This window comes from Chamaea fasciata, unplaced genomic scaffold, assembly GCF_029207755.1.
Source record: "Chamaea fasciata isolate MVZ Bird 193981 ecotype frontalis unplaced genomic scaffold, bChaFas1.0.hap1 SCAF_3, whole genome shotgun sequence".
Classification (NCBI taxonomy): Eukaryota; Metazoa; Chordata; class Aves; order Passeriformes; family Sylviidae; genus Chamaea; species Chamaea fasciata.
In genome coordinates, this window is record NW_027094088.1 from 52,411,891 (window position 1) to 52,424,742 (window position 12,852).

The 12,852-nt window shown below is 37.7% G+C and overlaps 1 protein-coding gene across 1 annotated transcript in view; it reads left to right on the forward strand.

The window, feature by feature from the left end:
- AIG1 (androgen induced 1) overlaps positions 1-12,852 on the forward strand; it is a 124,995-nt gene that overhangs the window by 46,761 nt on the left and 65,382 nt on the right. Inside the window, exon 3 of the mRNA XM_066178996.1 lies at positions 1,307-1,408. Within this exon, the coding sequence (XP_066035093.1) occupies positions 1,307-1,408 (102 nt within the window). The remainder of the gene's footprint in view (positions 1-1,306; positions 1,409-12,852) is intronic.

The window sequence follows — 12,852 nt, forward strand, 5'->3', positions numbered from 1 at the left end:
TGTACTGTATGCACACTGAGAGAACAGTGTACTGGTTCAGGTCATTCACATAACTGGCTGGCCGAAGTCTGCGTGTCTGTGGTTAGAACAAGGTGCCATTGATTAACTGCAAACCTCAATTTTAACTTTCTAGAGTCAGAAGCTAATGAAACATATGCCCACACTATTATACACACTTGCAGGATGTAATATGCTCACTCCGTATTTCTTTCACTGATCCTCTAAATGAGCTGTAAGATCATGAGCCACATCAGTTTGGATGTAACTGCATACTTCCCTTGTATCTCAGTGAAAGTTCTATCTTTTGGCTTTCAAACTTTAAAATTTGATTTAGCATTACTGTTTAGAGATCCCCTGTAAATGGTCACTGAAAAACTCCTGGCTCAGGTATTGGGTTTTACTGCTATAAACAGTAAACCTTTTTTGTTACTAGAAAACCATGACTCAAATTCAAGGTAAGAAAGCAGTAGTCTTTTAATTAGAAAATTACTTACTTGCCGCAGCTAAGGTAAGTTAAAACTACTATTTCTGTACATTTTTGTGGGTTTGTATTGTCTTCGCCTTCCAGACATCAGGATAACTTGAAAGAAAATCTGAACACTTTGGCAAAAATTTAGCCTACTGTAAACTTTATCTAATCCATTTGTCCTGTCCTCTGTCTTCAGGAAATAATGTTCTTTTTCTGGGCCCCTAGTAAATAGTCTCTGAGAAGAACCAAGCCAAATTTTGTATTGAGAAATGTGCAGGATACTACACCTCTTTTCTGTGAATCCCAGTCCATGAATTGTATGGAGAGTCATCAAAGGTTTTTTGGCTGTTTTTTTTTTAAAGCTGATTTGATGGCTGACACAGAAAAGTGCAAATATGAGTTTACAGGCTTCTGTTAAGGAGTGAATGTTTCATATTGGTATGTTGTATGAATTCCAAGTGATATTTTAGCTGATTTTCCATTTGTTTTCTATCCTGTTAGTGGAGAAACATTATTTATGTGCCACATCTGCTGTTAAAGTCTAATATTCACTTGTAATTTAGCCACAGGCATGTAAGTCAAAAAATGAGATTTTTTTCCTGGCTAAAAGTTAAGTGGAAAAAAAAGGAGAAAAGTTAAAACCTCAGTGAATGCAAAGAGTTATCCAGATTCAAACTGTTGATTATAACAGTATTTGGTCAAAGAACAATAATGCCCATGTCTATCCCTAAATCCTTTGCTAAGTGACCTATTTTGCTATCTAAAGAATGCAACTGGTTTTTCAGAAGCATATATTTAAAAATGTCTTGTCTTTTTTTTTTTTTTTTTTCTCCTTAGTTTGTTGTGACAATGTTTTGGAGCATCTATATCTATGACAGAGAACTGGTTTACCCCAAGCTGCTTGATAACTTTATACCTGCATGGCTAAATCACGGAATGGTGAGTTAAGTAATGCAAACACTTCCTTGCATAAACAGAAGTGTAAGATGCTGATTTCTCTGTGCATGATTCTGCATACTCTTGGTGCTAATCCCCTCAGAAGTGATTAAGGAGCGTGATTTGCAAGGAAGAGTGACGTCTTTCCTTCCTTGACTCCTGAAGTTGTATTTGAATCCTTATTAGGTTGAAACTGGAGATTTGAACTTATGTGTCCTACATCCCAGGCTTGTTGTGGGGATTATACAGCTCTTTCCTGTATAAGGTAGCTTTCCCAGAGAAATGTCACTGTGGTCGTGAGGAAGAGATTGTTCCATAAAACTTAAGTTCTGAATTTGGGAAATCTTGCTCTAAAATGACAGAAACACTTAACTGAATGCTTCTTTACCAGTCTACCAAAGTATAATTCATGATGAGAACCTTTTGTTTCAAATGCTTTTTCAAAAAATCTCTAATTTTTGGACTTGTTTGTTTTTAGAAAAAAACCTGAAGCACACCAAACATATGTAGCAGAACCTGTATCTGAATATTTGTAATAATGTGGAATTTTATGTATCATTGCAAAGCTTTAAAATTAATGCAGTGTTAATCATAAAGGTTGCTTCTTGAGAAGAAATCTGACCTTTTAGTCCCTCTCTGCTATGTCAAGTCAGACATCCTTTCTCTCAACCATATGTTTAAATGCCTAGGGAAAGTTAAGGCCACAGTTTGCCATCAGGTACTTTCCACTGTTTATGCAGCATTTGGAGCTGAAAAGAGTCATGTTTGCTTCTCTAGTCGCATCTGTGCAAAATGTTTCATTATTACTTTGTTTTCCTCATCAAGACGTGGTGAACCATTTGGCACTGCTGTTCATCAGGAGACGACAGCAGCACTCATCCTTCCAGGTGTGTTTGCTTTATCACCACAGCAGGTCAGGATTTGTCCACATTGCTGTGCTTGATAAATTGGTTCATTGTGGGGAGGGGCAGATGACACTGCTCTTTATTTGTTCCTCAGATTTGATATCAAAGGAACAGCATGAGAGTTGTTACTGACAAGAGAAGCATCAGCTTCTGCTAGATACTGTACTGTTTTACGATGTTTTGAAAGGAACAGCATGATATTATGTGTGTCTAGAGCTGAAGAAAGAATCTTATGACTCTTGCTATGTTTGTTCAGGCTGTCCTCCCTTGAGCTTTGAGGTTGCAAACTGATCACTTGCAAACACTGCCAAACCATGCACATCTTGATTTTTTTCCCCACAACAGATCAGTGCCAGCTCTGATGACATTTCTTTCAGGTGACATTCCATATACTGGAAGTGCCTAACCCATAACATTTTTCATGAACGTAGATTGTGAAGCAGTTGGCAGCAAATGGCCATAGGTACTCAAGAAGTCTTCTCTGTGCTGTAACTAATAGGCAACTAAAGCTCATGTTGCTTTGTAGAAATGTATATTCAGTGAAATACGTGAAAAGGGCTTTTGTTTGAGATTTTTGGACATCACAGAGTTTGCTGAAATGTATTGTGCCCGAGTATTTTACACTTCTTTTTTCAACTTGAAATATTGTAGAAAGCATTTTTGAAAGACTTTTGTAAAGGAATTAGTTTCTGTGTCAGTCTCCATTCATCCAAGTGTTCTTCGGTTAGATCACAAGGGAAGCTTATGGCTGTGGGGCTTTTTCACCACGTTGAGCATATTCTTTCTGTTGTTTTATCCATCATTTTATCCTCACCAGCTTTCATACTAATTAATTCTGATGCATTGCTCATCACAGTATGAAAGGGTTATTAAACTACCTTGAGAATGTTTGCACCTCAGTAGTAGTTGAAATTTTGACATGGCAAATTTTAGAGGCCCACTTGGTGAAAGGGTAGGACCTCAGGGAATGCACTTTAGAAAAGTCAAGATCCCTTGCTATTGCTTTATACCGAAATAAATATTTATTCCCATGTATTCCTGCACATTTTGGTAGCAGTTGTGCACATGGAATGATAACTATTCTGAAAGCAAGAGTGGCCATGCTGGGGCCCTACATTGCACATCAAAACTCATACAAGAGACTCTCCTCTGTCAGTGCGAGGTGGGTTGTTTAGCTTCTGTCACATTGCTGATTAATCCCTCTTTTGTGTGAGCTTCTCACAAAGTATCTGGTACAGCTCCTAAGGATCTGAGTTCAGACATTACTTAACCTGTGAACACTCTATCCAGAACTTCTTCACAGCAGTTTCCCCAAAATATTTATTTAGTACACACACACACACACACACACACACAAAAAAAAAAAAAAAAAAAAAGCAAAACTATACATTTTGCACAGTGAAAAAGCATTCTCTACTGTATTATGATCAGCTGTAACGACTTGCTCAAGTGTCAACATGAACCTGCAAAATCCATACATAGAAAAGGAGTGAAAAGTCATGAAATCTGGCTGTAATAACAGCAATTATATTTCCATTAGTAATATGGGCATGTATTGAAACATTTGAAAGTATTCATACTTTAGAAGCATTTTAAGGTGACTGTCTTGAAGGGTCTGTGAAGAAATTGTTTGAAAAGCTCATCCAATTCAGTGCATTAGCCCAGGAAGAAGTGGTTTGGGCTGCAGTGCCTGCTGCTTTTTAAGCTTATAGTAATTAGTTCTCATTCCCCTTTTTGTTTTCCTCCTTTCCCATCCCTTATTTGCAGTTACAACACCATCTATATCTAAACCCCTATTTTCTTGAACACACAGTAATGTCTTGTTAATACTCAGAGATACCAGTCCTTCATAGCAACACTTTTTCAGCATAAAAAAATCAGAATTATAGAAAAAATTCCTTTCAAGAAATGGGAAACATGAGGGAAATGAACCTTGGAAATATGCAGTCCCATTACCAATTAAATTTTAATATTTTTTATAAAGCTTCATAGAAAAAGCAGAGAGGCTTACTGCTGTGCAGAAACTATTCACCATAAATTGCATATAGTTTCAAGAACATCTTTCTATTTTTATATATATATATATATATATATATATATATATATTTATATACACACACACCCCTTGTAATAGTTGCAAATATATTTCCTGTATTTGGGAAAATCTGTGTATTAAGTGGTGCCTTATGATACCAGATAGTACCTCATATGTGCAGATTCATGCACCTGTAAAAGGTATGACTAACAGTTGTACTGTGCCATAAAACTGTTGTATTGCAACATTTCAGTCAGTTAATTAATCCATAACCAGTGGTATCACTATGAATTGATAAATGACCAGGGAAATCAATAGCAGGGTTGCTGCTGATTTGACCAACACAAGGATTTAATCTCTATTATCTGAAGGAGCACATTTGAGTTGCTGAAGATAAGCTTCTGTCAGCAGAAATAACTACCTATCTAAATAGAGGTTTTGGAGAGTAGAGCTGTGTCTCAGCCTTCATCTGTTTCTGAAGTGTCAAGTGCACTTCCTGGATTTATTAGTTATGCAGATGAATTCATCTTTGTGGGCTACAATTTCAGTTGCCAAATTACTGAACTCTTTCATCAAAGATGTCATTTGTTTTCTGGAGACTGTCTTGCAGTTTGGAACCATATCAGCTTCTAATTCCAAATGCATATTTTCCATGGGAAATATTCTTTTCTGTTTTCTGATGGCTGGCTATCTGATCTTTATGAGGATTTTCTTAATTGAAGACTAACCTTCAGCATGTAAAACAAATGTGTCATAGTAGTAGGATTTTTATCAGCTCATTCCTTGCAACTTTTTGTGCTGGGACTGACCAGGTTGATGCATGGGTAGTATCTGTTTTCAGAAATTATATTCTCTTCAATATTAGCACAGGCTATAAAACTAGAGGTTGCCCCTATTCTAACCAATGCCCACATAAACAGATATGTAGACTGAATTAATTTAAGCTTGAGCATTGCTGATTTTGAGCCAGGTTACATGGCAGGACTGCCTGCAGTATTTGTCCAAGTTAGCATACCATTTCAGCGAGAGTCCTTCTTTGGTTTCTGCAGACACTGTCTCAAATTTGTTTTAAAAATGTGAATCATCTTTTGTTTGTGGGAAAGAGAGTAAAATACAAAGATAGAAATTACTGACTGAAGAGCTGAAATGCTCTGGAGGTCGGAAACAAAGTAATGTCTTTGAATGAAGACCCTAGAGGAGAGGTCAGGAAGCGGGGAAGAGAAATATGCTCTGCATCTGTGGAGTTGGAAAAATTATTATTGTCTGGGTTCTGTGCCACTACAGTCTATATAAGCTCTTCCAGTTTTGTACTCTGTTGTTTTTTAAGCTGCTTTTGGGAAATGGCAAACAAAGGCATTTCTAGAAAGGCTTAGCCTCTGTCCTAGTATTTAAGAGAATGCACAAAAACTGGGACAAATAACAGAAAAAGACAAGGAAGAGGAGGAGCCTATCCAAGAGATACAACTCTATTTAGTTACAAGTTGTCTCTCTTTTCTTATCACTGACTACTCAGCTGAAAAGTTGAGCCCACTGGAGGATGGTACAAAGTCACACCAACTACCTCTCCAATTGTTTGTCCTAGTAGGCTTGTCCTAGGTCTGGTGGCCATGGCTTGTGTGTCTTTTTGTTTTGATGGTGAAAGGACATAATCGTGTTGGAGTCAGTCCAGAGGAGGGCCACAAAGGTGATTAGAGGGATGTAACACCTCTTCTGTGAGGAAAGAATGAGAGAATTGACATTTCAGCCTGGAGAAGTGATGGCTCTGGTGTGACTTTATTCCAGCCTTTGTTGAAGCCAGTACCTGAAGTGATCCTTCAAGACAGCTGGAGGGAATTTTTACAAGGATATATAGCGACAGGACAAGGGAGAATGGCTTCAAACTGAAAGAGGGCAGGTTAGTTAAATAGACATTAGGAAAAATACCTTTCCTGTGAGCGTGATGGAGCAGTGGAACAAGTTGTCCAGAGAAGCTGTGAATGTCTTGTTCCTTGAAGTGTTCAAGGCCAGGTTGGATGGGACTCTGAGCAATCTGATCTAATGGAAAGGGTCCCTCCCTATGGCAGTGTGGTTGAACTAGATAATCTTTAAGGTCCCTTCCAATCCAAATCATTCTGTGATTTTTTGAAAGTTGTTTTTCTGGTGTAAATCTTTTTTCCCTGATGATTTAACAAGAATAATAGAAAAGGCATGCAAAAATCAAATTCCATAGTAACCTGAACATGAAGATTGGGATGTCCAAAACTGATGAGTTATTTGACAAACCCCTGTCCATTATTCACTGATCAGTTGCTAAACAGTGGTCATCTGATGTATGAACAAGGAGATATTCTTTTTTTTCATCAAGGTGCTTCTCTCTATGTAGACCTAAAAATCCTTTTCAGAAATTGCTAATTTGAAACAGTGCATTTTACTCCTTGGAAATGCTTTACTAACACAGCACATTCCATGGATGGGCTCTGCTTGTAAAATGTACTGCACCTTCATAATGCTTCATGCTTCTGCCTAGAAGATATTTACATTTTTCTGGATTTTTTTTTCTAAATCCAATTTAAGTGTTTCAAGGGCATTACAACTCAAGTGCTCTTCTTAATTTATTTACAGTATTTTCATATTTTAGGTGTGAATAAAATTTTCAGGAAGGCGTTCCCACTTTTTACGTAAGTTGCAAGGTTTTCTGATAAAAATCAGGGAAAACTTTTAATTTAATTTCCAACAGACTAACCACTCCTAGATGGCTATTGTTTAAACATCTATCTGATGGAGATAATAGCAATTGAAGCTGATTGCCTGGGGACTTAGGATATTTGCAAAACCCATGAAAATAATGTTGTTGAATTTGTACACTTCTTGCGTGTTCATGCTACAATTGGTGGTTCCGTCTGCTATCTCTCCTCATTATCTGCCAGTTCCACCACTGAAACATAACTGCAGTGGTATCAATTATCTCCCTGCTCTGGGGAGAAAAACAGCACCAGCTTAAAAGATTTTTTTAAAAATTTTTCTCTTACTTATGTGAACAGCTTGGAAATTAGTGGTATGCCAAAACCTGTGATAGCATAGCACCTGAAAATTGAGAGGGGCTGCTAAGGTGAGGAAGTCCGAGTTGTCTAAATGGCATCCTCTGGGGGCAGTAGGAAAACCCCTTTCCCTAGCAGAGTAACAGCACAGCAGTTTTTGTGAAGTGGGAAGCTGGCCTTAACCATGTTATGGATCTGCCAGAGAACACTCATCAGGGTAAGGTGAAGACAGCTTTTTAACTGAACACAGATGCTGAATTTTTCCAATTGTTTGCTATTTCCACTTATCTGGAGAAAACCCACACAGAGGCTCCTCCTGGTATAGACGTCCCTAAACCTTAGTAACAGGGAAACTTTTCAAAAATGTCTTCAAGCACTTAGTAACAGCAAAACTGCAAGTCCTATTCTGGGTGTGAAGATTGAAAATGAAAAGCCTGAGAACTGAAATCCCCAGATGAAATCTCTTTCAAGAAGCTTAACCACCTTCTGTTGACAAGGTCACGTAACTTGGTCTGCTAGCGGAGAGCATGAGACCATCTAGTGTCAACATCAAGTTGTGGAGTTACTACCAAAGGAGGTGAGAAGGAGAGAGAGCCGGTGGGAGAGCACAAAAAGGGAGGTTAGGGAGAGATGGTTGAATGAGAGGGAAAGACAGGAGGGAGGAAAGAGATGAATTAAAAACTCAGCTGATGCTCTTCCAACTCCTGCCTAGGGAAAAAAAAGAGAAAAGAAAAAAAAAAACAGATGAGGCAAGTGGGTAAAAAAGGAACCACAGAATAATGTAGACAAGCTGGAAGAGACTCAAAAATACTGAAGAGGACTTCAGGGAGGAGGAGGAGGAAGAGAGAAGCAAGGAAATAAACAGTAAGGAAGATGAAATGAAGAGTATGTTTTCTTGCATCTCTTCATTCGGGGTAGACTTCCCTGAGATGTATTCGTTTGAGGAAGTGAGAGCAAGGAAATGGCTTATGGATGCTGCTGTGAGGAGGTGAATTGCTTCTGTTGCCGTTGGATGTAGGTTTACAGGTCAGATAAAGTAATATTTGCACAGTGACATGCCAGGAGCTTCAAAAACTTGGAAGAAGTTTAAGATTAGAACCACCTGCAACCATGCAAGAGTAGGAGGCCTGTGTTCATATAAAACTTATCTGTGCTACATGTGTAGAATGACACTGGTATCTTTGCATCTGTCTAAATTTTTATCTGACAAGGCTGTACATTATCTTGATCATCTATTTTAATCTCAAAACTAGAGTCCTTTGTTAAAAAAAGACCCTTATTTTTCCATATCAGCTGTGAATTATGAAATGTGTTGCATATTAAAACAGATGCAGTTTGCTGAGGGTTGCAGCTGAGATGGAAAGTCACATATTTGATATACCAGAGGTATGGAGGTGTTCTGTCTGTATTTCAAACTGCCCTGCTTTAACAGCCAAAGCTAGAAGCAGAGTTTCACCCTGGACTGCTAGGTTTGTTTGTTTTACCAGCAGTGATGTGGGTTGGAAATGCATTTGGTTCACTCACATCATTTTGACAATATTAGGAATGCTGGTTTTGTTTTAACATTCACCTTTTGTGCAGCCTATATTGCTTGCCATAGGCACTGCTGGAGTTGTGCACAACTCTTTTGTAGCGCCTAAGATGGTACATTTTCTGGTGCTTACTGCACCATTTATCAGATATATAGTTACAGGTTATAAATGTAAATTAATGTTCAACTTTAAAATCAGTGCAAAATGCATTAATAAATTGTCTGCATTTTCAATAAAAATATGTGTGCTTTCTTCTCTCTGCTAAATCAGACACTTGTTTTATCTTCTAACAGAATAGATTTCTGGTTTCTTCCCCAAGTTTTTTTTTTTTTTTCCCCAGAGAACATAGGCAGATATTAGAATCAAACAAAGATTTTTATGATTAATAATGAGTATATTCGAAGTCTTTTATGAAGAAAAGAGAACATTTCACTGGAAAAAATTAATGTATTGGAGGAGGATGGGTTGTATTGAAGAAGTTTTAATAAGTCAGCTGCCAGGTACAAGTTCCATACTCTAAACATTCCATATGTAAGTCATCCTGGAGGCTATCATGATGAAGAGCTTTGTCTCCTTAGCAGATCTTGCAAACATGAGGAAGGATGCAAATATCTTTTAAGGTATAACAGTTTAATAAGCATTTATTTTCTACCTTTATATATTTAAGGGACTATGCCTTGCCTTATGATTACAGTAAAATGCAGTGTTGTGTACCCTTGGACACATTGGTTACCATTAGCACTCAGATAAGAATTAGACTTTGCATACAGTAAAAGTGGGACTGTACTATATTGTACCCACTTAACTAACTGTGCTGTTAGTGTTCACACATGTGGCAAATATGATTTAATCAGACCACAAATATTTTGCAGCATTCCATGGTATCTCATTTATTTGTTTAATGTGCCACTATAGCAACTGAATTCCATCCTTTTAGATTCTTTTTTTCACAGACCTATGATCTACGTGATTGAAGCTTGGCAGACAGCTTTTCCTTCAATTGAAGGCATATGTACTAACTCAGTGACCAGATTTTTACCTATTTATCATTGTTGGAAAGTGGGTTATTTCACATGGACACAATACCAGAAGAATCAGCAGACCTGGTGAAGGGAGTCCAAAAGCTTATATGCTTTTTCCAGCCCTTGAAGTTGATGGAATAAAAAATACTGCTTCTCCCTTTATCCAGAGATCATTATTGCTTCAGGAAAACTAATAAAAGGAAATATTTTGACATTGTTTTTGTAAAAAATTACCACTTTTTAGAAGTAGCTTTTTTCTTTGTTAAACGCTGTCTTCTACGTGTCTTTGTATTTGGAAACAGAGATCATTTCTGCAGAAGTAATTTTATATTCAGATGATTAATATGTTGAAATTGGGCCACAGCAGTAATGTTTTATACATGCTGATAGGCAGAAATCAAGAATTTGGGGACAACCTTGGGACCTTTGCTCATGAAAGACTCCAAGTTTTAACATAAACTGTTATGTTCAATCCTCATATTTTAAAATTTCCCAAATAGATACAAATAAGTAAAAACAGTGTATGTTTTTAGTAACTCCTCAAATGCAAGGGACTCCAACTCAGAATGTAGCATGGAGGATGTTTTTGACAGATGTGTAAGCCATTGCCATTAGTCAGGCAGTTCTACAATTCTCCCTTCTACCTTTGGACATTTACATAGTGCACCCAAGTTCCATCCTGATGCCCTACTCAGGAAAAGCCATAACCTTTCAGAGGTGTCTTTCTTGTTTCAGAGACCATGAGTCTGACTAAGGTGACCCTTTCCCTCCCTCTGAAACCAGTTATTTGAGCAGGAAACAGCTCTGACCATGGAGAAATAGCAGATGGTGTGGAGTGTCTCAAAATGACAAAAGGCAGACCAGTGGCCAGTACGTGATTTGCTCTTTCATCTCCATTGCATTATTAATTGATACCCTTCAACTCTTCACAGCTTGATTTCTCTTCAAAACAAGGAATGCTGCATATTTGAAGTGCTGCTTAAACCCCATCTTTCTATTTCTATTTTTATTCGTATATCTGTTTAACTAAACAGTCTGGGGGAAAAGATGTTTGATCAAAAGCGTTTTTTATAAGTCTTCATTAGCTAGTGCCTGTGTTTTGTGGGGCTTTTGTGATGGTAGTTGGAAAAACACTTGTCAGAGGGTTTATGGTGCTGTGCTTCTGATTCTGGCTTTGAAGAGTCCCAGGCAGAGGTGGGCTCCTGTGCCAGACCAGACTGCCTGTGCCTGTCCTCTGCTCCTCACCATGCTGGGGCTTGCTGAGACCTCTGAGGGATTTCCCATTCATGTGCCTCAGTATCCCATTCATTCAGTTATGGTGAAGAGATGGATTGCCTGCTGCGGACCCCTCTGAGGTTCATGGTTGCAAATGCAGCTAAGAGTTAGAGTTGGCATTGTCCATTCTGCTGCACAACACAAATGGCCTCTACTACAAATAATAACATCACTCATGGTTATGTACAAATTTAGTGCTGCTGGTATATTATAAAAATTATAGGCTGACATGAGGCATGCTATAGAAAGTCAAATAAACTTAGAAAGGAAATTCTTCTTTATAAAAATGGCTGTAAGGGTCAAATCACGTCCTTCAGTTTATTTCCAACAGGAAGAAATTTTATATGCTTCTTGGGACTTTTAGCTTTTTATTCTGTTACATTGAGATTTACCAGCTTTCTATAGAGCCAGTATACAGGGTTCCAACTTGCTGAGTCATTGCAATGCACATTTTTGTGGCTTCTTTTGCAAATGCAATTTGTAATGTAGATTTTTTGTTTTTTATAAACCATTTATGGGAAAGAGGAAATGTGTACATTGGTCTACTGAACTTCGTATTTTAAGACAGTTTTTAAAATAAAGGAATGGGAAATTATATAATTTTCTATTAAGGAATCATCCATTAAAAGTGTCTTTTTACTAACACACAGATTTACTGGTGTCTCCATTAACAAACAAATTTTTGTTGGCTGCAAGTCAACAAAAGTCCATACAGCTGTAAGTCATGTTAGAGGATGAATATGCATATTCTTAGATCAGAGACTAAGGTGGATGGCATTCGGTCGCTGCTCCTGAAGCAGAGGAGTGAAAGATGGAAAAGAAGAGGGAATTTGAAGGAGAAAGAAAATCATGTGTCAGAAGCAAAGAGAAAAAGTGATAGCCTTACAGGTTGTTGAGGAGAAGACAGAAAACAAAGCAGAGGAAACCAAATGCTGAAATAAGGAGGTGTTAATAGTAGTCAGCTGGAGACAGCCATAGAATGTGGAGGTGATAATTGTGTGTACTGTACTTCACTGAGAAAAAGCTAGAGAGAGAAGTTTAAAGTACCCAGTGTATATTGAAAATTGCATCCATAGTTTATTTTAGACCAACATGCAGAAATTTAGCTGCATTTGGTTTCTTGTGGCCACTGTTTTTATGGAACAGTTCTCTTTTTCCAGCATTTTTGTGCATGTAGAAACCAAAAGAATGCCCTGCTTTGCACACTTGGTGCCTCTACTGTTGCTAGAATCTGTGGGTCTTTAGATCTCCCAGTTGTTTGTCTGAACACTGTGCTACTGAGCCTCCCATCGTTTTATTCTCTACGACATCAGTTTGGTAGGATTACTATTTATAGTAAATCTTTGGTAATACATTTATCATGTGTATATGTATGTAGTGTGTGTGTATAGTGTATGTAGAGTGTTTGTGTGTATATATGTGTGTATACCCACACCCACACCATACATAGAGAGAAATACATAATATATATTGCCATTCAGCTATTAATAATTATATTGGTAGATAGTACCATTTTAAAGAACATCTGTAATTCTGTCTAAACTGAGCTCTTTTGATACACACAAAAGATGTTTAGTGCTTAAATTTCTCTCAGCCTAAATGAATGGACAGGTAAAGACCGGCAGAAGAGAGTTAGTATTTTCCCCACGTTACAGAGGAGA